The following is a 24727-nucleotide window of genomic DNA, read 5'->3' as shown; positions in this document are numbered from 1 at the left end:
AAGTTTTCAACGATTGAAGAGTTAAAAATAATCAAATTTTAATACAATTTTTTTTATAAAAATCTAGTTTTTTTAATTTTTTTTTGAATTTTCAATAAAACTGATAATTTAATTTATTTATATGTATTCAGAAACATTTAAACAAACTTTGAAGTAGTCAATTATTTAATAAACTTTTACTTTGATATATTGAAAACTGCTAAAATTAATTAAAAATCAAAAACTTGCTTATAGTAAGCAAAAAAAATTATAAATCGGCATTTGTTAAGTTATTTTTAAAATTAAATTTAAAAATTAGATTTATTATTATTTTAATAGCTCATGCATAAGTTTTGGGTCCCAATTTAATAAAATAATAATATAAATAACAATATAATTCTCTCTAATACCTAGTGTAATGATTTTTAATCTTTAATTTGATTTTAATTTAATTTTAATTTTTAATTTAATTTAAATTATATTTTATATTTTAGATGAATGTCATCATGAAAACATTTAAATATTCTTGAACAGTTTTTCAGGAATACAAGTAATTTAGTTGATTTCTTAACATTTTTATTTTATTATTTATTTAATCACCCATAGTACGTTTCGATACTAGATGTGTGTCATCAATTAGCATTTCTAAAATGACTACAAAATAATTACGAATAAGAAGTAAAAATATTTACACGTTCTTTACCATTCACTCCTTTAAAGAACATAAAAAATAATATTTTTTCATATTTATAATAGTAAAAGAAATCATGGGAATTTAAAAAATCATAAAAATGACAATTTTTTGTATTTTTTATTTGTATGATGCGTATTTCTTTAAAAAATTAGTAGTAATTAAACAATGTCTTCTATAATGTTGTATTTTTTTTATAAATATCAGAGCTACATTTAACATTTTCAACTACTGCATTACTAGAAATATAAAATGATGATATTCATTGTAATTTTTTCCTAATAATAATAATAGTAGTTTAATTATTTTCAAATTCAATGAATTGATTGCAAATAATAGCAAATATGTTCCAAGGACAAAAAAAATCAAGATATAAATAAATAAATAAATAAATAAATAAATAAATTTATTATTATTTTATATTTTCTTCAAGTGTTACAAAAATATTTACAATTCGATATTTTTCAAAGAATTCGATCGTAAAATTACAACGATTGATTGATTTATTTGCATTGAATAATTTATTTAGCATTGTTTTCGAAAATTGCGTCATCTTGTTGATGAAACGATTGTAAATTTTGCAAACAAATAAATCAATCGCATTCCGAATAATGATTAGAAAAAAAAATCACTATGAAATTTTAATTTAAGTACTTGTTTTTGATCGATTATAAGAAATTTGTTATTATTCAAGAAAATTTAAATTTAAAAATATTTTAAAGTAAATTTTGACCATATTTATAATTTTTTGCATTTAGATAAGATATCTAGCTTTTATTTGTCGAAATATTTACCAAACGGTCTTACTTGATGACAGTCAAGTGCCAAAAATATCTGAATTTTGTTCCAATTGTTGTTATATATTTTGGATATTAGAATTAATAGTTTTAGAGCACTATTTTGGTAATAAATTTTTTTTTGTAATTCATATGATAAATGTATCTACTTTTTAACGTCATATTAACACATGAACAGTCAAGTTACAAAAAAATTCGATTAATCAATATTTAACTCTAGTAACTTTTAGTTTTCACCTAAATCCAACAAAAATCTGGTATTTCAAAATTCTGACACACTAAACAATTTTATAAATTTACTTCAACAAAATTCGAATTTTTAGGAAATTTTTTGAAAAAAAAAATTTGGTAACTTGTCAAAATCTAATTTTGGATGCAATTTATTCATTTGTTTTAGGACCTACTGGATATTTGTAAAACAAAACGCATTGTTTTTATTTTTCCAGAAATTTTGACACCATTTAAGCAATCTGGTTTGGTTTTAAACAAACGACAAAATTATAGAAAATCAATACAAAATTATCAAGTATAAATTTAATTTCACATCACGACGTAAAAAATTTATTAAGTTTTAAAATTATTTTAACCAAGGTAAGAAAGTTAAATAGATATATTTATTTTGTTCAAATTATTTAAATTTACTAAAAAATCGTAATAAATTTATTTAAATAATTTCTGAAAGTTTGCAATTATAAAATACAGTTTGACAAGATGATTTACTAAAAACTGCAAATACAAAAACCAAATATTTATTCTCTGTTACATTTTAGGACAAACTTTAGCAAAAATAGTGCAAAACCTAGTGTCATCCAGCATCCTTTACTCATCCATCCATCATCAATTGTCCAAAAGTTGATTCAGACACCAACTGGTAGCAGTAATTACATCGATGTTTCCTGTTTTTTTCTCATTTGATCAGCAAAAATCCAGATAAGCCATTGGAAATATTAAAAGCCTTTAGCCACTGGTACACTTGCTTTTGTCCAGAAACAGCAATTTGATTGTGAACCAAATCGGATAATTATTACCAGAAGTCGAAGACCAAGGAAGTTAATCTTCTGTATTGGAATCTTTCGGTGCTGTAAACTTGATACAAAATCAATTGTACCTGGTAAGATACCAATATTGATCAGTATTCTCCATCGAATTAGCAAGAGTCTCTGGAAAATATTAAAAGCATCTGTTGCAGAGAGCCAAAACACTTGTTCAAAACCAGTATTTAAATTTTCTATTCTATCTGAAGACATCTAGCAGTAGCTGCAAGACCGAGGTAAATGAATCTTTTACATGTGCTGCAAATTTTGAGAGAGCTTCTCAAAATGGATCAGAAACTGCATAGTTCGAAATAAAAAAATCCACATTTTGGTGAAGTACGTGTAGATGGAAATAGAAGCTTTGTTTGTTTTGTCGATAGGGCTTCTCCTAAAACAGCATTTTCATCCAAAGGCTTTTACCAGGAACTGCAGACCGCGGAAATGGTTTTATAGATGTTCCTCAAGTTTTGGTAAAGTGTTGGAAGTTCCTTAAAAAGGATCAGAAACTGCAAGCCTTCGAGACCCTCCAGATTCCCAGATATTTGTGGCAGGTGGTAATAGAAACTTTAATTTTTTTTGCTGATGAAGCTTGTTCTCGAGGATCTTTGGCGCTTTCGGCTTTGAACTAAAATACTCGTCCTGAAGCACCAATTTAATTGTTGGTATCATTCAAGGTCTTTCAGCAGGAAAGAATCAAGGATGAAGAACGTGCACCAAGAGCTAGTAAAGTTTTGGAAGCTTCCTGAAATGAATTCTTGGGTACCATCAAAATAGTCTTGTACATGTCCGAAAGCAGCAATTTTTATGTTCCTTCAATTCAGAAGACTTTAACCAAAAGCCGCTAGTCATGGAAAAGAATCTTCTGAATATGCACCAAGTTGTGAAAATGCATGGAACTCCAAATTTGTTTGTAGAACTGATAGTCCTGGAAAAACTTCAACACCTCACCTTTTGCGGCATCAAAGGCTCCCATTATATCTTGGTTACATTAGAAGACATCAACCAGATGCTGGCACATTTGGCAAATGATCTTTTAAATGTGCACCAAGATCTGCAGGTAAATCCTTTATAATTTCACATCGGTATCTAAGATCTAGTGTGAAATGATTCCAAAATTTGGGCAAAACTGAAGTTCCTGAGACAGAGTTTCCAAAAGGATGATGTTTGATGGAATCTGATGGCACCTTCAAATGACGAGAATCCGAAATAATCATTGACGTTTTGTGGATTTTAACAAACACAAGTTGTTCAAACTAAGATATATGTTGGCTCAGTGCTAGTTTGCCTAAAAGTAGGACTTTTGGAAGGATTCCCGGAAAAGTACAAAGTATCTTGGAAAATTTATCATTGGAGCAGATTATTGCAAAGGTTCGATTTATTTACCTTGACTTGTTCCACTTTGATCAATGTCTTGGACGAATAATTTTTCTTCTCTGATGATGGACTTGTCAATTTTTATCTAAATTTGTTCAAATGATTTTCGGTTGGATTCAGCGTCGGCTTTTATGTTGAATTTTATGTGAAATTTTGTGTTAAATTTTCTTTTTTTTTATATTTATATTTATATTTAATTTTTGTTTGTAATTGGTGTCTGGTGTTCTGTCGAATTTACCATTGATTTAAATTTGTTTAAGAATTTTTTTGGGATCTTTTCGACTTTCTGAATTTTTCGCTTGAATTTTGAATGGTTTGGTTTTTGTTTTTGGATTTTTTGACCGACTAAGATTTGTATTGTGATTTTGTTTTGTAATCGGAGTTGTCAATTGAATAAAACAAAATATATTTTTGTAATCGTAGTATTCTTTTATGTTTCCAGAGTTTTGGATGTTTTATATCTAGATAATTTATTTTGTATGAGAACAGTCAAGTCTTACAAAATTTTTCTTGTTATAAATAAATATTGATTAAATGATAATGTTATCACTTAAGAAAAAATGTAATTAAAACTATTCAGACTATTAATTTAATATTATTTTATTACATTTATCTTTTGCAAAATAAATATTTAATATATTTGTTTATTAATTATTCAAGTTCAAGAAAAGTTAAAATTTATATAATTGTGAAGAGAGTTTTGTGAGTAAATTTCATATTTTTAATATTTATGTAATATATTTATCTATCATATAATAGCAAAATTTTCACACAATGACAGTCAAGTGCCAAAAAAAATTGGACAAATAATCAGTAAATCGTGGCATTTTTTGACAATTTACCAATTTTTTTTGAACGCTATTCGGACTTTTTTTTATTTTGGATATTGTATTGACAAAATGTCATACAAGAGAACAGTCAAGTTTCAAAAACCTTAAGGCAAAATGCCACTTACACCTGATAAATTTGCAGTAAGGTAAGTTATTAAAATCGTCTAAAAATCGAACTTGAAATTTTTTGCATAAATTCAAGTTCTAAAGGTTTCTGAAAGTTTAACGTTTAGGGTAAATTTAAAAATTCTGCTTGAGAACAGTCAAGTTCTAGAAATAATTGAGTTGGTTAATTATATGTAAAATTCGGTAGCATATTTTGAAATTACTCATATTTTTAAATCTTTAAAAATATTTATAAAACTTTAAATCTTTAAACAAAAAAAAACTGAAGTTTTATCAAATTTTTCTAAATTTTTAATAAAAATTAATAATTTAATTATAAAATAGATATAAAATATATAATAAGAATGTACTAAAAATATCAATCTTTTAATTTTATAAACAAGTTGATTTCATTCTTAGTTTATAAATTTCTTAATTTTCTATAATTTATTTCATTTTTTTTAATAAAACCGATGCAATTTTTTTAAAAGTCACGATAATAATATTTTTTATGTACGTGGTCTGTTCAAAAAGTACCCGGAATTTTCGTTTTTTCAAAAAAATATTTATTTATTCGTCTACATTAATGTGGTCCCCTTCAAAGTAGTCCCCCCCAGATATAATACACTTATGCCAGCGTTTTTTCCAATTTTCGAAGCACCCTTGATATTCACTTTTTGATATGTCCTTGAGCACTCTCAGCGATTCGGCCTTTATTTCTTCAATCGAGGAAAACCGCCGTCCTTTCATGGGTCTCTTCAACTTTGGGAATAGGAAAAAGTCACACGGAGCCATATCTGGTGAATTTTTGCACTTTGCAACACTTTATTTCATTTTTTACGCAAAATTTAATACAAATTCTTTGACTTTTCAATTCTTCCATTGTAAAAATCGCCGAGCTCAGAAAAACACGTCGAACCTTAGCGACTACCACAGACAAAGTAAACAGTGAATATAGCTGAAAATTTCATCATACTTTAGGGGCATGTATACCAACACAATAAAAAAAAAATTTTGACAATCAGACACTCCAGACCCGCGAAATTTAATTATTAGTAATTCCGGGTACTTTTTGAACAGACCACGTATTTAAAATTCCAGTTTAAAATTAAGAAAAAAAAATTTAAAATCTTTGAAAATTTCTAAAATTCACCAAAATCTGTCTAAAAAATAAAAGTAAAATAATTTTGAGTCTAAAATACAATGAAATCAAAATTATTTTAAGAAATTCTATTATTATTATACACATTTAGTTATGATTTATCAAATTATTTTAAACAAAAATAGTCAAGTCACTAAGTTTTAAATAATAATCATTTGATTGATTGATTTTTATGAAAAATTAAAATTAAATATTTTTTATGATGAGTTTTGAAGTAATTTGTATTTTTTATATTTGAATAATATATTATTTATGATTTGTCAAAATACCTAATACAAAAACAGTCAAGTTCTCTAAGTATTTTATTTTAGATCATTTGTTGAATTGGTCGACGATTATAAAAAATTTGTTATTACGCAAGGAAATTTAAATTTAAAAATATTTTTAGTACTATTTTGACATTATTTATATTTTTTGCATTTATATAATATATTTCTTTATGATTTGTCAAAATATCTTATACAAAAACAGTCAAGTTCCACAAAAATTTGATTATTGATAGGTCGATATCAATATATATTAGAAAATATGTTACAATTCAATGAAATTTAAAATTAAAAATATTTTACGATGAGTATTGAAGTAATTTGCATTTTTTATATTCTTATAATCTATTTTTGATTTATCAATATCTTTTATAAAACAGTCAAGTTCTTCAAGTATTTTATTTTTGATCGATTTCTGTCTAAGATTAGAAATATGTTATTACTCAAGGAAATTTAAATTTAAAAATATTTTTAGTACTATTTTGGTAATATTTATATTTTTCACATTCAGATAATACATCTAGCTTCCTCTTTGCAAAATATCTTACTTCAAAACAAGACCAAAACATTTTTATTATCCATAAAAAAATGAAGAATTAAAATATGTGCGATGATATCTACTTATGAAATATATTGGTGTCCTAGGAAATTTAGAATTAAAAATATTTCAAAGTAAATTTTGACTGTATTTATATTTTTTGCATTCAGATAATATATCTAGTTTCATCTTAGCAAAATATCTTACTTCAAAACAATACCAAATTTTTTTTATTATTAATCCAAAATAAAGAATTGATATATGGGTAATTACATCTACTTATGAAATATGATGTTCAAGAAAATTAAAATTGAAAATATCTTAAGAGGAATTTTGATATGTTTTATATTTTTAATATTTAATTTATATATTTATCTATGCTTTGTCATAATATTAACGTCAATACCAAAAAGTTTTTATTATCAAATTTAAAAAATAGGAAATTTATATATGGATATATGGATATCTACTTAAGAAATATTATCATGCCCGAAAAAATTTAAAATTAAAAATATTTTAAAGAAAATTTTTGAAAATTTTATATTATTATTTAGTATATATATTTATTTATGATTTGTCATAATATTAACGTTAAAAACAGTCAAGTTCCGTATATTTTTTATCAATCCAAAAAATAAAGAATTGATAAATTGATTGATTGATTGAATTGATCTACTTAATGTTCGAGGAAATTTTAAATTAAAATATTTCAAAGCTAATTTTTACCAATTTTATATTTTTATCATGTACGTAATATATTTATTCATAATTTACCAAAAGGTTTTACTCGATGACAGTCAAGTGCCAAAAATATCTGAATTTTGTTCTAATTGTTGATAGATATCTTGATCGATAATTTTGATATTGGAATTAATAGTTTTAGAGCACTATTTTGGTAATAAATCATTTTTTTTGTAATTTGTATGATAAATTTATCGACTTTTTAACATTACATTATAACACATGAACAGTCAAGTTACAAAAATATTCGAGTTAGAAACTCAACAAAAAAAAACACCCAAATCCAAAAAAAATCTAGTATTAATAAATTCTGAGTCACTTTATGTCTGAATAAATTATTTTATGTTTTTATTTTATCAAATTTTGATTATTAGGAAAATTTTCGAAAGAATCATTTGATAATTTAGAAAAATATAATTTTGGATGCAATTTAGTCGTTTGTTTTTGGACCTACTAGATATTTGTAAAACAAAATGCATTGCTTTTATTTTTCCAGAATTTTTGGCACCATTTAAGCAATCTGTTTTGGTTTTAAACAAACGACAAAATTTTAGAAAATCAATACAAAATTATCAAGTATAAATTTAATTTCACATCATGACGTAAAAAATTTATTAAGTTTCAAAATTATTTTATCCAAGGTAAGAAAATTAAATAGATACATTTGTTTTGTTTGAATTATTTAAATTTACTAAAAAATCGTAATAAATTTATTTGAATAAATTCTGAAAGTTGTCAATTATAAAATACAGTTTGACAAGATGTTTTACTAAAAACTGAAAATACAAAAACCAAATATTTATTCTCTGTTAAATTTTAGGACAAACTTTAGCAAAAAAATAGTGCAAAACCTAGTATCATCCAGTATCCTTTACTCATCCATCCATCATCAATTGTAGAAAAATTGATTCAGACACCAACTGGTAGCAGTAAATACATCGATGTTTCCTGTTTTTTTCTCATTTGATCAGCAAAGATCCAGATAAGCCATTGGAAATACTAAAAGACTTTAGCCACTGGTACACTTGCTTTTGTCCAGAAACAGCAATTTGATCGTGGGCCAAATCGGATAATTATTACCAGAAGTCGAAGACCAAGGACAAAAATCTTCTATATGTGTACTGGAAGTCTTGAAATCTTCTGGTGCTATAAACATGATACAAAACCAAGTGATCCTGGTAAGATACCAATACTGGTCCGTATTCTCCATCGAATTAACAAGAGTCTCTAGAAAGTATTAAAAGCATCTGTTGCAGAGAGCCAAAACACTAGTTCAAAACCAGTATTTAAGTTTTTGGTTCCATCTGAAGACATCTAGCAGTAGCTGCAGATCGAGGTAAATGAATCTTTTACATGTGTAGCAAGTTTTGAGAGAGCTTCTCAAAATGGATCAGAAACTGCAAGCCTTCGAGACCCTCCAGATTCCCAGATATTTGTGGCAGGTGGTAATAGAAACTTTAATTTTTTTTGCTGATGAAGCTTGTTCTCGAGGATCTTTGGCGCTTTCGGCTTTGAACTAAAATACTCGTCCTGAAGCACCAATTTAATTGTTGGTATCATTCAAGGTCTTTCAGCAGGAAAGAATCAATTATGAAGAACGTGCACCAAGAGCTAGTAAAGTTTTAGAAGCTCCCTGAAATGAATTCTTGGGTACCATCAAAATAGTCTTGTACTTGTCCGAAAGCAGCAATTTTTATGTTCCTTCAATTCAGAAGACTTTTACCAAAAGCCGGTAGTTATGGAAAAGAATCTTCTGAATATGCACCGAGTTGTGAAAATGCCTGGAACTCCAAATTTGTTTGTAGAACCGATAGTCCTGGGAAAACTTCAACACCTTTTGCGGCATCAAAGGCTCCTATTATATCTTGGTTACATTAGAAGACATCAACCAAATGGTGGCAACATTTGGGAAATGATCTTTTAGATGTGCATCAAGATTTGCAGGTGAATCCTTTATAATTTTACATCGGAATCTAAGATCTTGTGTGAAATGATTCCAAAATTTGGACAAAACTGAAGTTTCTTAGACAGAGTTTTCTTAAGGATGATATTTGATGAAACCTGATGGCACCTTCAAATGACGAGAATCCGAAATAATCATTGATGTTTTGTGGATTTTAATTAACACAAGTTGTTCAAACTAAGATATATGTTGCCTCAGTGTTAGTTTGCCAAAAAGTAGGACTTTTGGAAGAATTCCCAGAAAAGTACAAAGTATCTTGGTAAATTTATCATTGGAGCAGATTATTGCGATTTATTTACCTTGACTTGTTCCACTTTGATCAAAGTCTTGGACGAATAATTTTTCTTCTTTTGATGATGCTCTTGTCAATTTTTGTCTAAATTTTTTCAAATAATTTTTGGTTGGATTGAGCGTCGGCTTTTATGTTGAATTTTATGTGAAATTTTGTGTTAAATTTTCTTTTTTTTTATATTTATATTTATATTTAATTTTTGTTTGTAATTGGTGTCTGGTGTTCCGTCGAATTTGCCATTGATTTAAATTTGTTTAAGAATTTTTTTGGGATCTTTTCGACTTTCTGAATTTTTCGCTTGAATTTTGAATGGTTTGGTTTTTGTTTTTGGATTTTTTGACCGACTAAGATTTTGTATGGTGATTTTGTTTTGTAATCGGAGTTGTCAATTGAATAAAACAAGAGATATTTTTGTAATCGTAGTATTCTTTTATGTTTTCAGAGTTTTGGTATTTTTATATCTAGATAATTTATTTTGTATGAGAACAGTCAAGTCTTACAAATTTTTTCTTATATAAATGTTGATCAAATAATGATATTGACTTTGGAAAAATGGTAATTCAAATTATTTAGTTTATTTAATATATATTTTAGTTTATATTTAAGAGATACTAAATATTACAAATGTACAAATTATACAAATGTTTTTTTTATCTAAATTTGATTAATTATTATGATATTGTATTTTTGTTTGTTTTTTGAAACATGTAAACTTATTTTATACTTATTGTGTATTTATTTTATTTATTGTAGTTTGCATTATTTTAGCAAACTGTTAAGATTTTCACTAATAAAAATAAATAAAACCATAAATGTCCCTTATTGATATTTATTACTAAAATGTAAAATTTAAAACAAAATTGTATTGCTACTAAAAATAAAAAAACGTGCAAAAATAAGACATATATAAGCTATTATACGTAACATATTTTTTTCCATTTCTTCCCATTATTTGGCACTTTTCTTAATTTTTGTTCATTGACATCCTGTTCGTTCACGTTTTGTGATTTTTTCCCATTTTTCCAATTTTGCCTATTTTTCTGTAACTTTTTTTAATTGGCACTAAACTCAGTTTTTACATTATCATGTGACTTTTCCTTTTACTGTCAGTTTCCTATTTTTTTTTTGTTCATTCGCATTCACATTCCAAAGGATCAGTAGCCTTCATGAGCCACTCGAAAGTTTTTCTGTCTTTTAATTTTTCCAAAACTGTACCAACTGACAATCTCACTTCTCGATGGTAATTGTCTATGCAGTCGATCTAAGGAAAAAAATAGGATAGAAAGGATTCAGGATAAGGAATAAGGAAATAATGTGCCTTATGTCAAATTTAAGAGAAAACTGTAAGACTACTAGGGGCAAGTGGCAGTACCTAGCATGATTCCCAAATCATATCTGCCAATCAGTTTTCAGAATTGGTTCAAGATTTTTAGTAACCGTTTTCGAAATAGCTTTACAATTTTGCTCTTTTAGTATCTAGCACGATTCCCAAATGATATCTACGAATAAGTTTCCAAAATTGGTTCAAGATTTTTAGCTACGACGAGTTTTGTACTTTGCTCCTCAACGTGTTTTTTAACATTTTTAAATTTGATGCAACCGTTTTCGAGATAACTTCACAATTTTGCTCCATCATTATAATAATAAAAATTTCCTACCTCTTCTCGTGTCATCAGTTTTAAATCGATCAACTTCCTATCGACTGGTACCATGGTTATAGTTTCGAATTTGATGGCACCGACTCCAAAAAAGTCGCCTGGAACTTCGGCAGACACTACTTGCATCACGTCTTCGATTCGCATACCATACTCGTCTGCCATATAAAACCCAGGCTCTAAAAAGATAAAAAAAATAAACTAAAATTATAAAAAAAATATTGGAAAATTATTATCCTAATATTTTTTATCGAGAAATCTATACCAAGAAAGTTTTTGCTGAAAATCTCTGCATTTTTATCAACACTCCTAAAAGCATTGCATTCAAGTTGTCTATCACATCCAATCTTTATTCAAATTTTTTGAATTTTCGACACATTCACTGCCATACCTACCCCTGTGCCCAACATTCTTATACATTTAAATCTAACTAAAATTATTTCTAAACTTGTTTCAATTGCCATTTCTATTATCTCACGCAGCATGTGCGTGCGCAGCAGCAAATTATCCTAATATTTTTGATCGAGAAAATTATACCAAGAGACTTTCTACTGAAAAACACCAAATTTTTATCAAACCTTCTACCAATATTAATTGAAGATCAAACCGCAATATTTTACGTAATTTAAATTCCAATTGTCCCACCAATCTAATATTAATTTACAATTTTGAATTTTTAACACATTCACTGCCAACTTTGCATTGCTTAAACCTACGCCTGTAACTAACTTTCAATTATAGGTTTAAAACCAATTAAAATCATTTCTAGACAAGTTACCTGAAAACATTACCAAAATATATGAAATAAGTCTATTTCTATTACCTCACGCAGCATGTGCGTGCGCAGCAGCAAATGCGTTAAATAACTTCACTATCGCTTACCATTTGTCAAAAACCTATTTCAGGTCTTATTATCTGAAAACTGTACCAAAATATATGAAATAAGTCTATTTCTATTACCTCACGCAGCATGTGCGTGCGCAGCAGCAAATGCGTTAAATAACTGTACTATCGCTTACCATTTGTCAAGAACATATTAGGCAGCATCCCAGGATCGTCGTCCATTTGTGTCCTGTAAATTCCTCCAGGATATTCGTGAACTTGCAAACAACTTCCTATTCCGTGACTAAGGCCGTGCAGAAAATCCTGGCCGACGTCCCAGAGATATCGACGGGACAACCCTTCAAATCTAGCACCCTAGAAAAAAAAACTTTTGTCATATCAAATAAGAAATTGAAGAGACGAGAGATCTTTTATCTTAGAATTAATCCTAAAGGTAAATTTACGTGCTAAATTTGGTGGCGCCATCTGTGGATATTGGAGACAACTAAAATTAAAGTAATGGTGAAGCAACAGTGTTTGCAATCTATTTATACTAGTTTTATTTATGATTAGGTATTTTAAGATTGTTATTTTATTTATTTATTACTTACTGGGCATCCCTTAGGCAGGACCAAGGTCCTGATGGCAATTTGACCCTTAAGGACTCTTGTAAACATTTCTTTTTGTTCCGGAGTCGGATTTCCAAAATGTATTGTTCTTGTTATATCGGTTGTACCGTCTCTGAAAATAAAAATAATAAACTTAGTGTAAGTGGCATTTTGATAATAATTAATTATATGACATATTATTCTAAATATATAGTAAATAGTTATTTTTACAGACAAGATTTAAACAAAAGTTCTAGCTTTTCAAATTGTGGTGATAAAATGTTTAATTTTTTTGTTTGTTTGTTTAAAATGTTTAGTTTGCTTTTTTCCAAAATTTGATTGCTAAATAATGTTTTTTACGATCTATGCATTAAATTGGTTCTGGATTTTTCGCAAAAATGAGAACAATTCTTTTCTAAATTTCATTGGTCAACGATTCAGAATGACTTGGAACATCGTAAAAACAACATAAGCTTCCCTAAGGAAATGTAGTAAATTATTTAAAGTATTTGAATTTTTATAATTATTTTTTGAAAAAGTGTTAGAATCTTTTTAGTTAAGAACAAATCCCAATTTTAATTACAAAGAACAATAATAAAGCTAAATGAAACCTAGTGTGTTATAATTGTACTACATCGATTTTATTCATCGTCTGTAACTTTTGAACCATTCGATTGATATGGATGAGCTGTATGAGAAATTTGTGCGGAATTAAACATAGTTTAATATTGTAACACATCACAAAGCCCTACAGCAACTCTGTATTCCTAAAAATTGGTATCAAATATTACAATTCTGATGCTTCATATTTTGCCAGGTTAGTACATCAATATGAATAATTATCTGCAACTTTTGAACTATTTGCTTAATTTATATGATGTGCATGGCAAATTTGTGCAAAATTAAATAATGCATAAAATTGTCTCACACCATAATGCCCTACTGCAACTCGGTATACCTAAAAAACGATATTCAATAGTACAATCCTAATGGTTCACTTCTTGCTAAGGCAATACGTCACTCTAACTTATGGCTGCAACTTTTGAACCATTTGTTTAATATGAATAACGTATATGGGAAATTTGTTTAAAATTTAATACTGCATAAAATTGTCTAACACGATAATGCCCTACATCAACTTCGTATACCTAAAAAGCGATATTGAATATTACAATCTCAATGGCTCATAACTTGCTGGGGTAGTACGTCACTCTAAAGTATTGTCTACAACTTTTGAACTGTTTGTTTTATATAAATGATGTGTATCAAGAATTTGTGCAAAATTGAGTATTGCATAATATTTTCTAATAGTTTGATATAATTTTTTAATAAATTTTAATAAATAAACAAAAATCTTAAATGCGGGCATCCGAAAGCGTTTTGTGGGCGACCAAGATTCGTTTCTTCAGTATTATCGAACTAGAGAAATATATGTGGGTCACAAAAAAATCAACTTCAAATAATTAATTAGCACCAAAACTATACAACAATTAGTATACTTTAAAATCTAAATTTACATAAACAATATTTAAAGCAAAATATCATCCTTCACACTATTATTTTAGTTATGGATATGTGCATGCAAGTTCAGTGTGTTCTTTGTTTAATTTTTGGATATTATAAATTATTATTATTATTTATGATAATAGATTATTGTTTATTACTTATATTGTCCTCCAGAATCGCAAAGATAAATTTCACAGAATGATAAGGGTCTGCTTTCTTCGAGAGTGGGCTGATAGTGGATGACCGCCGCATTCGGGCCACTTGCACTAATCGTTGGAAAACTTAGACTAATAAAATCTTCTTGCTCCCTAAAAAAATATAAACAAAGTTTTTATGAAAATTAAAGAGAACTTTAATAATATCATATAAAAGTATGCATATATTTCAAAGTAATAGCACCTAGATTAATAGCATTATTTATTTAACTGATTTTCAAAGAATCTATAAAAACCAAGAAATAAAATAAAACACAAATTTAAAACAGTGTCGATTAAAATTTTAAAGTTTCAATTTATATATTAAACGAAATGGAAAATTACTTCATACAGAAACACAGTATCAAAAACAATAAAATTCAAAACGAAGGGTATAAATATATAAATAATAATAATGAAACATAATAAAATAAATAAGTTAAAAAATTAATCAAAATCAACAAAAATTTACCATCAAAAGATGAAAGATTGTTTATTGAAATAATTGATAATATGATGATGACTCAAAAGGCAAAGTTGCATTTATTTACACAGTAAAGTCTCATCTTCATTTTTGAATTAAATATTTAGTTTGCTCGTCAGTAGAGTCCTCTTCTTAATATCAAAATTTATATTTAATTTGACATTTAAGATTAAGACTACTCGTCAGTAGACTTCCATATTTATTTTTGAAGTCATTATTTAGTTTGCTCGTCAGTAGAGTTTTTTTATCATCTTCTAGGTCAATATTTAATTTGCTCGTCGGTAGAGTTCTTTATTTATTACTTTTTTATCTTATAATTAGGTTTAATTTGTTAGTCAGTACAGTCCTCTTTTTAATATGAAATATATTAATTTGAGATTGTTTTAGGGCGATACATAAAAAAATCTAAATTATATATATAGTATAATAAATGTGCAATTAATTAAAAATTAGTTTTGTAAAAAAATTAAAAAACCATTTTAAAATCTGTACTTTCAAAAAAAAAATCAACACTTCATGACGAAATATTGTTTTATGATTCGTTTCTCCAAAACATGAACAACTCGTTTTGCCACATCACTCCCCTTTCACCCTTGCTTATATAATGAGATAAGAAAAAAATAGGTTAGAGATACATCTACAAAAAATGGAAGAATAATATTATAAACATATGTTTTAGTTTAATAATAATTATATGTGGTTCTTGTATTTTATCTAACTTATTTGTATTTATTGATAAGCAATAAAAAGTTGCGTTTATTTAGACAAAAAAAAAATTAACTGTCAAAAGCAAATTCAGAAAATTTCCAAGAATCACATATTTTTACTTTATGCAGCACATTATGATTATTAGTATTAAAAGAAGATTTGAGTTAATAATGTGTTCCGAATACATAGTTTTGTATTGATTTGGATTTTTTGACTTTGAACTATGAAGAATTATTCTCTTGTATATATATTGTAAACTATAAGCTAATATAACAACAATTGCAATCATCTCAATTAATTTTGTAAACAATTTTAGTTGTTTTGGTATATATTGATATTTCTATGTTATATCTTCTAGTTGTCTTGTATTTATTTTTGTAAAATTGTGTAAAAAATTTTATAAACAAGTGCTAAATTTTGACATAATACAACGTCAAAACGTATATTATGAATAGTTATAATATATATATATATATATATATATATATATATATATATATATATATATATATATACTTACGTTCTGAACTGATCCAATTTTGATAAAACACTATACTCAGTACAACATCCTTTTGGCATCTCTTCATATAACCATGCAAAAAATTTGCAAACTGCCACTCCGTCCTTGACGTGAGCGTTGATCATCCCCTAAAAATTCATAAAAAAATTGTAAACTAGTTGTAAGTGATATGTATATACATATAATCAACTTAATCAATAAGAATTGATAAATTTATTTATATTTATCTTTTTTCCTACTTGACTCTAAAAAGTGTGAACTATACTAAATTCCATACCAAAAACCATATTTTTTCAGATATTTTATATGGTACGTGTGATAAAATCTCGTTATGGAAATTAGTATACTATACTTGTTTCAATACAAAATTGAATTTTCCACAGACGTTCTGCATAGTGTCGGTGTGGAAATCTTTGTTTGGAAACTAGTATAGCATGTAATAGTGTATTGTAGTGAATTAAGTTAGAGATTAGTGGGAATTAGTTGTAAGTGGCACTTTGCCTATTAATCTTACTTCGACCTCGACATCGTTTTTGATGCATTTCGCTTGAGTGATGGGATTTGGCATAGTGAATCTTTTTTCTGCTGGAACTGCTGCAAAAAGTCCATAACTCGAATTTGGGGATATCCAAATTTTACCAGAAATGCACGGAATCTATAATAGAAATAGGTATATGTGTACAAGGTGTCCCAGAATTCAACGGGATGATTTTAATTTATCTCCTGTAACGTTCCTAAAGAAGTTTTACTTAAAGAAAAATTTTTTTGTACTTACCATTTCTTCTAAATTCTGTTTGGCACACTCATAATGTCGAATATCGACTTTGAGATTTTCGCAATTGAAGTGACTTAAGACTTTGCAATCCAACTTCTTTTTATTGATGAACAAAATGAGGTTGTCCATTGCCAAAAACAGAAAACTGTAGAAAACTGTCGAACAGGAGATGTCGTAACCTCGAAGGTTGAGCAACCCTGGATAAAAAAAATATGTAAAAAAATACCACTTACATGCTATATCATACACAACATTCTTATAAGAAACACTCATGTACTACAACTGAAATATTTATTAAAACTAGTGGTGTATGCATCGTGCCTTAGGGCAAATATCGTGATGAAATTTTAAACTAAAGAATTTTTTTCAAATATATTATTACAAATACTGCAACATTCCTTATTTTTGCTATCTTTTGTAATATCTGAGATAATCAAATGTAAATCATAACTTAATTCAGTTCAATCTCCAGAACATTAACATTAGTCATTTCATTTCGAATTCAATTTCAAACAAAAATAGTTGCCTAATTCACATAAAATTGAAAAAGTGCGTCCGTACAGTCTAAACGCATTTGCAAATAATTCTGTGCGATATTTTCACTTATACTGTGCTTGGCTTGGCGGCATTTTCACATTTTTCAACAGTTTTCACAAAATTGGAAAAGTGCACCAGTACTTAAAAAGTCTAAACGCACAAACGGTAAACATTTGTACCAGAGTGGCACTTAGACTGTGCTTAGCCTGGGTAATTTTTTTATTTTTTAATCCATAATTACAAAAATTATATGAAAATTAAAAAAAGATGTAATAATTTTTTTATTATATTATATTATATTAAAAGCAATTGTTTTGTCAATACAAGCAGAAAGTTTTCATCATTCAAATCGGACGCTTAGTTCAGTCAAAAACTGCAATTTTTTGCACATTTAGCTCTGTATCTTCGAAATGACGAAACCTGCCTTTGCCAAAAACTAATCATCTCTTCCCCCAATCATTACAAATTGATTGTTTTTTAGATCATTCAAATCCGATACTCCGTTCTCTCAAAAACTCGATTTGTATTTTCTGCACTCTTTGCTCCGTATCTCCGTAACGACCGGGCCTGACTTTGCCAAAAACTAATTTGCACATCTCCCTATTAATAAGGATCGAATGTTTTTTAAACCATTAAAATCGGTTGATCGGTGCGCCCGAAAACGTGGACGAAAAAATGCGGACATACAAAACACACACACAAGCATACACACACATCCATTTTATCTGAGGTATGCCATAATGTTCAGAAACCTTCAAAACGTCGACAAATGCAAAATTTTCATTTTCGATTTTCGGCCCATTACTATAACTACCCTACGGGAAGTTAATAATGAAATTAAAGTCATACTTCAAATATGACATGATCGGTTTGTCATTGTAATTAGCATTTAGAAATGAACTTTCATTAGAGAAATTGCTGATTAATAAATTCTATAATATTCGTTCACACAGTGGATTATGTTAAACAACGCCTAAAAAAATATTGTTTTTGCAAATTAACTCATCCTGTAACAATTGTGTTTGAAGAACTTCATGCAATTAAAATTAACATACATTCATTGATTGCTTGTATTTTTTTACTTTTTCCCTGGCAATATAATCTCATTCTTTGAACATCTGTAATATCTGTCTTGCCTAAAAAAAAATTTTCATTTCAATAACTTCAAAGATTCATAGAAACTACGAATAATGTAGAAATAATTTCTAATCAATAAACTTACGTTTAGTACACGGCACAAATGCTTAATTTGTTTTATTATTTTCAAGGAACAGGGTAAAATATTCTTCTGATTCAAGTATTTATCATTAAATCAAGATTTGTACTATGATGTAACTTTGAATTTTTTATTTATCTATGTCGATTTCCTTGTTGATACCCGGTACGCATACAACGACAGATCTCTATTTACATACACGACCACTAATCACAATCGACTCGTATAGAAATGATATCATCGAGAGCGAATGACAAACAGTTCGGGCGTTCCATTTGTACGGATTTACACCCTAGTCGGGCCTAAAGAAGTTTTACTTAACCTTTTTTAACCACTTACATGCTATATCATCCAACAAAGTCACCACCAGCAAATCCACACCATTCTCCTTCATCTTGCACCTGATGTCTGCAATTTTATCACTGCTGCTTTTTCCTGCAAATTCCATTTCCAAAGGCCAAATTTTGTCTTGGTTGTCCCCTGGCCTATCACTGGCCCAGACGACGTCTACCAAATTAATATCGACTGGCACAAATTGGATACCAAAAGTCGCCAATTTTTGTTTGATGAAGTCTGCTTCACGATATCGCAGAATCATTGGATCGAATCCAACTCTAGATCCTTTTGGTAGGTTTTTGGACAACCAGTCGGATATTTTTGGAGTTTCTGGTAAACCTGTGTAAAAGGGTAAAAGGGTGAAAGATTTAAGAGGCACAACTAGTGTAACCGCCTAAATAATAGGTGATTTTTGGGAATTTATATTAAAAAACATACTTTATCAATCATTACAAAATTTTAGGCATATATTTATACATGTTTTAAGAATACATAGTAAAATTTTTGAAGAAAAAAATTAAATATTTTTTGAGTTATCGTCGATCTCCAACGGCGCAACAAAAAAAATGCCCTTCACTGCTGCAGTGATTCCGGCCTTCTACGTGGATGAAATTTAAAAAAAAAATCTCGTTAAACTAGATAATATTGTCTGTAAAATGAACTACAATAAAGAAAAAAAACAAAAAATGACAAAATGACGGCGTTTTTTTTAAAAAAAAGTCGAATTTTACCCAAATTTTGGTCGTTTTGGACTGCCAAAATTCGATTTTTGATCCGATCAAAAAATCGATGGTTCATTTTACGGAGAACTATATATAGAACATGTAAAAAAAAATGATAGTGATCGGATCATTTGTTTTTGAGTAATAGCTGCAGCAAATTCGGAAAATGCTGTTTCGAGAAGAACGCGTTTAAAGATTATATAATCGTTATACTATATACTATACATATACTCTTTAAATGGCTGTTACTCAAAAACTATTTAACACATCGATTTAAAATTTTGGTATGTTATTTTTAAAGGTATAACCTATCGAAATATGGAAAAATTGAAAATTCGATTTTTTGAAAATTTCACACTAGTTGTGCCTAGGGAATGCAATACCGATGGAAAATTTCAATACCGGTATTTCGGTGATTTTTCATTTTAAAACCGGTGTAAATTACCGGTATTTTTATTATCTTAAACAAACGTAAACCAAATTGAAAGTTACTAGTACAAATATAAAAAAAATGTATATTCAACTAATCGATAAAAACAATAAAATAAAACATTAAGTTTATTTTTTTAAATAATAATTTAACAAAAGTATATCCAATTTAATTAATTCATTATCACTATCGAGTATATTGAGTGCTTTTCACCAAAAACAAACTCATGAGTAAGAAAGACCAAAAACTCATAAAATATCATATTACATTATTATAATAAACTGTATTGTCTGTATCCGATGTGTTAAATTAGCATAATCTCAAATATTTTAAAAAAATAATTTTTCTACACTAATTTAAGATCGGATTCTTTGTCGAGATAATAATAAGTTACTATAATTGAGTTATTTAAAACAATGTGATCTTCTATAGTATTTCAAACTTCGAAACGTTTTCGAAAAATAATATTTTATAATTGTAGTAAAAGCAAAAATATTTAGTAATTATCATAATTATTATGTATAAAGTTAGAAAAAAATAAAGATTACGCAGGGGTAATCTGTATGATATAAAATATTTTGGGGCAAATGTCACTTAAAAAACTGTTACATTTTTACAAAAGATGAAACAAACATCATTATCTATCAGTCCAATTCTATTTATTGTAACACGATATGAAGCCCTTTGGAAAGCAATAAATATTCAGTTTAATGACGAGTTGAGATAATATCTGACATTTGTTTATCCTATAGAATCACTTGAAGATATAGCTGTTTATGCGATTATGGAATTTAAAGATAAATTTGTTCCGAGAAATTTAGACTTTAGTGTATTATGTATCAAAAAGCGCTTATGTGAAAATACCGAAAATACCGGTATTTTTGAGATAAAAACCGGTAAAAATACCGTAGAAAAATCGAGCGGTTTACTGGTAATTCGGTATACCGGTGTACCGGTATAGCATTCCCTAGATGTTTTTTTTTCATTTTTTCACCTGCTTTCATGAGCGTCCAATTGGCGTCCAAAGCCTTCTCGGCCGCCAAATGGTACCTTCCATCAGTCCACAAAAGTGCGTCTTTTTCCGTCACGACAGCTTGGCCTGCTGATCCGGTAAATTTGGTCAAAAAGTGACGACGTTCGTACATTTTACTAGGGTATTCGGTCTGAGAAAAAAGATGAATTTGGTGAGAAATTAGGCTAAGAAAAACTTGGGTAAAAGTGGTAGCTTGTTTTGTGTATTTATTTATTGTATTTGTTGTAACTTCTACAAGGTTTGTCTGATTGTAACAAATTGTTTGAGGAATTTGTAGAGAATTGATTTGTGTATAATATTGTTTAAGTTTATAACGCTCTACAGCAACTCGGTATACTTTAAAATTAATTTATTCTAGTATTTTATTAATTTATTTTTATAATTAATGTTATGTCGTTAATGCAACTTGCTTCGACTTTGTATCTCTTGTAACTTCCAAAAGCTTTGTCTAATTTGAATGTAATATTTGGCAAATTTGTTTAAAATTGTATAATGAATAACTCTTTCTAAGAAGTTAGTACTCTACGACAACTTGGTATACTTCAAAATAGATTTATCTCGACACCTTATGAAAATTTATTGATGTCGTTAATGCAACTTGCTTCGACATTTATTTGATATATCTCTTGCAACTTTTGAACCATTTGTCTGATTTAATTGGACTATGTGGCAAATTTGTACAAAATTGAATAAAGTATTATATTGTCTAAGGTTATGATGCTCTACAGCAACTCGATATATTTTAATTTGAATTTTTCAATGTACTCCTACGCAATTATTTGACAAAAATCGTTCATTTGATGGTTACTGGTATCTGAACGTACTTATTATATCTCTTGTAACTTTTGAACAATTTATCTAAAATAAATCGAATATTTAGAAGAGTTCATACAAAATTAAATAAAAAACACTTTTTCTAACATTATAATGTTCTACAGCATTGATTTAATAAAATACTATGAGTGACTAAAATTGTAAACTGGAAACCAAATTTATTTACAGTATTCCTTGTGAATTTCAAACAGTTCGTCTAAAATAAATTAAATATTCGACAAATTTATACAAAATTAAATTGTCTATATTATTTGCTGATATTTATTTGCCATATAAAAACTTATTACACTTAAAATTTATTTATAAGTACATCTGATTAAATTAATAAAAAATTCCTTGATATGAACCTCATCTCTACATTTATTTAATTAATAGTTTGTAACTCTTAAACTGTTTTTCTAATGTAAATGAAATATTTAGCAAATTTATATAGCATTAAATAAAGAATACAATTTTCTAACATTATAATGCTCTATAGCAAGTTGATTTACTCTAAAATAGATTTATAAAAACGCCTTATTAAAACTTAAACAATTTTCTCCTTGATATGAAACTCGTCTCTACATCTATTTATTAAATCGTTTGTAACTTCAAATGGTTTGTCTGAATTGAATGAAATATTCAGAAAATTTGCATAAAATTGAATAATATAAAAGTTTTTCTAAGATATTAGTGCTTTACAATAATCGTTGTACTTCAAAACGGATTTATAAATACACCTATTCATGAAAATCGTTTCTTGATATAAAACTTGCTTCCGCATATATTTAATGCAACTCTAGTAACTTTAATACGGTTTGTTTAATTTAAATTAAATATGTAGCAAATATATAAAAAACTAAATAATTAAAATTATTTTCTAACATCATGATGCCCTACAGAAACTCGATAAACTTTAAAATTTATTAAAAAACTAGAGACAAAATTTTTGTAACAATTTTATGTAATTGTATAAAATCATTTACATCAAATATTAGCAAATTTGTGAAAAAATAAATAATTAAAATCATTTTCTTAGATCATAAAGCTCTACACTAACTGAGTATACTTTAAAAAAAGCAATTGAAACTGTTAAATTCATATAAATTCGCAAATGTTATAATCACGTATTTACATCAAATTATTTGATTTGATTTTATTCATAATATAATATTTTTATACTATTCAAATGCTATAAATAAAGATTTATATTATTAGTATAAAATTTATATTATTTTTACAAAATTTAGCTTTATTTGGTTTTCCCATAAAATCGAGTCCGGCGATTCCGGTTAAACGCCAGTCAAGGGAAAAATTGTGCTCGACTCAATAATAATAGTGAAAATATTAGTGCAAATTTAATACACATTCAGAACATTAGTGCCCATTTAATATACATTCTTAAACACTATATGCATATTACTAAATATGCAAAAATCAGTATTTAAACGTAAAAAAAAAACAAAAATACTAAAAAATCAATTTTGGATGTATCATTGACTTACCTTGCAAAAAGGTAACAAATAGCTACAAATATTTGCACTTTAATTTTAAAAAATAGGTACACGTAATTATATACGTTCTATTTCTATAAATATTTCATAAAAAGTTCATAATTATTACTAAATCATTTTTAGTTTAGAGCTTTAAAGTGTGCGCGTAAAATTTTGTTCGTCAACTTGAATCGTGCCATTATTTCAGTTTTTTTTTATTTATTTATGATTTATTGGCTAGATATTATGTAATTTAGTATATGGCTAATGTATTAGTTGAATGCCAACTCGCAAAAAAACATTTTTTTTTAAATTTATAGTTCAACAAATAATAATGTTTAAATAGATCAAAATCGATATAGAAATTATTAATTACTTGTGAAATGTAAAATGATAAAAAATTAAAGTACTTATATCAGTTTTGAAATTATTATTGACTTACCTTGCAAAAAGGTAGTAAATAGTTACAAATATTAGTTTTTCAGAAAAAAAAAATATGTACACATAATTACCTAGGTTTTGTAATTATACATACTTCATAAAAGAGTTTTTACACTAATAAAAATTATTATTAAAAAATATCATAATTAAATTCATTATGTTTCCGATAAAATCAAGTCCGACGATTTGTACGTTAAACCCTTAAAATAATATTCAAAAAAATCGTTTTTTCAAGTTAAAAAAAAGTTATGTTGCTTTATAAATTTTTTACTAAACCCGGCATTTGTGTAAAATTCATATTTGATAAATACATAAATATTTATTTATTGCTAGTATTTTTTTTTTAATTACTTGATGAGGGTCTCCATCGGGTACAAAATACGCTTGTATAGGTTCACCTACATATTTCGACTCCTTAAACGTATTTCGTAATTTTTCTAAAATTTCTGTCGTTTCCATTTTTGATAAAAATAATATTCACATTTTGGAAAAACTAAAAACTTTAAAGAACTATTTAAAAAAATTAAACAAATAAAAAATTAAATTAAAGTACTGAAAATTTTACAAAACTATTAAACTACAATGAAAAACACTAAATTTTGTATGAAAAATTTAAAATTTTGTAACTTTTGACAGATGCCTGAAAATTTGATGTATGTCAT

At 27.2% G+C, this 24727-nt stretch overlaps 1 protein-coding gene across 1 annotated transcript; it reads right to left on the bottom strand.

Annotated features, from left to right (window-relative positions):
• Positions 1–10901: 10901 nt before the first annotated feature.
• On the bottom strand, positions 10902–24524 carry LOC113367653 (xaa-Pro aminopeptidase ApepP-like). The gene is made up of 11 exons (XM_026609240.1): positions 24417–24524; positions 21280–21448; positions 19137–19472; positions 17045–17241; positions 16784–16924; positions 16270–16397; positions 14522–14671; positions 12861–12990; positions 12447–12624; positions 11431–11606; positions 10902–11033 (listed from the first exon to the last, which is right to left on the bottom strand). The coding sequence occupies exons 1-11, from the start codon at positions 24522–24524 to the stop codon at positions 10902–10904; spliced, it is 1845 nt and encodes a 614-aa protein (XP_026465025.1).
• Between the last annotated feature and the right edge of the window lie 203 nt (positions 24525–24727).

This window comes from Ctenocephalides felis, unplaced genomic scaffold, assembly GCF_003426905.1.
Source record: "Ctenocephalides felis isolate EL2017-DRISC unplaced genomic scaffold, ASM342690v1 CF-g0.4_SCAFFOLD_01170, whole genome shotgun sequence".
NCBI lineage: Eukaryota > Metazoa > Arthropoda > Insecta > Siphonaptera > Pulicidae > Ctenocephalides > Ctenocephalides felis.
This window is presented reverse-complemented; position numbering and strand designations above follow the sequence as displayed.

Coding starts and splice junctions, on each gene's coding strand:
- LOC113367653 (XM_026609240.1), bottom strand. CDS start 24,524: ATGGAAACGACAGAAATTTTAGAAAAATTACGAAATACGTTTAAGGAG. Junction 19,473..21,279: donor TTGGACGCTCATGAAAGCAG/GTGAAAAAATGA, acceptor CCTTTTACACAG/GTTTACCAGAAACTCCAAAA. Junction 11,607..12,446: donor TAATATGTTCTTGACAAATG/GTAAGCGATAGT, acceptor TTATCTTTTTAG/AGCCTGGGTTTTATATGGCA.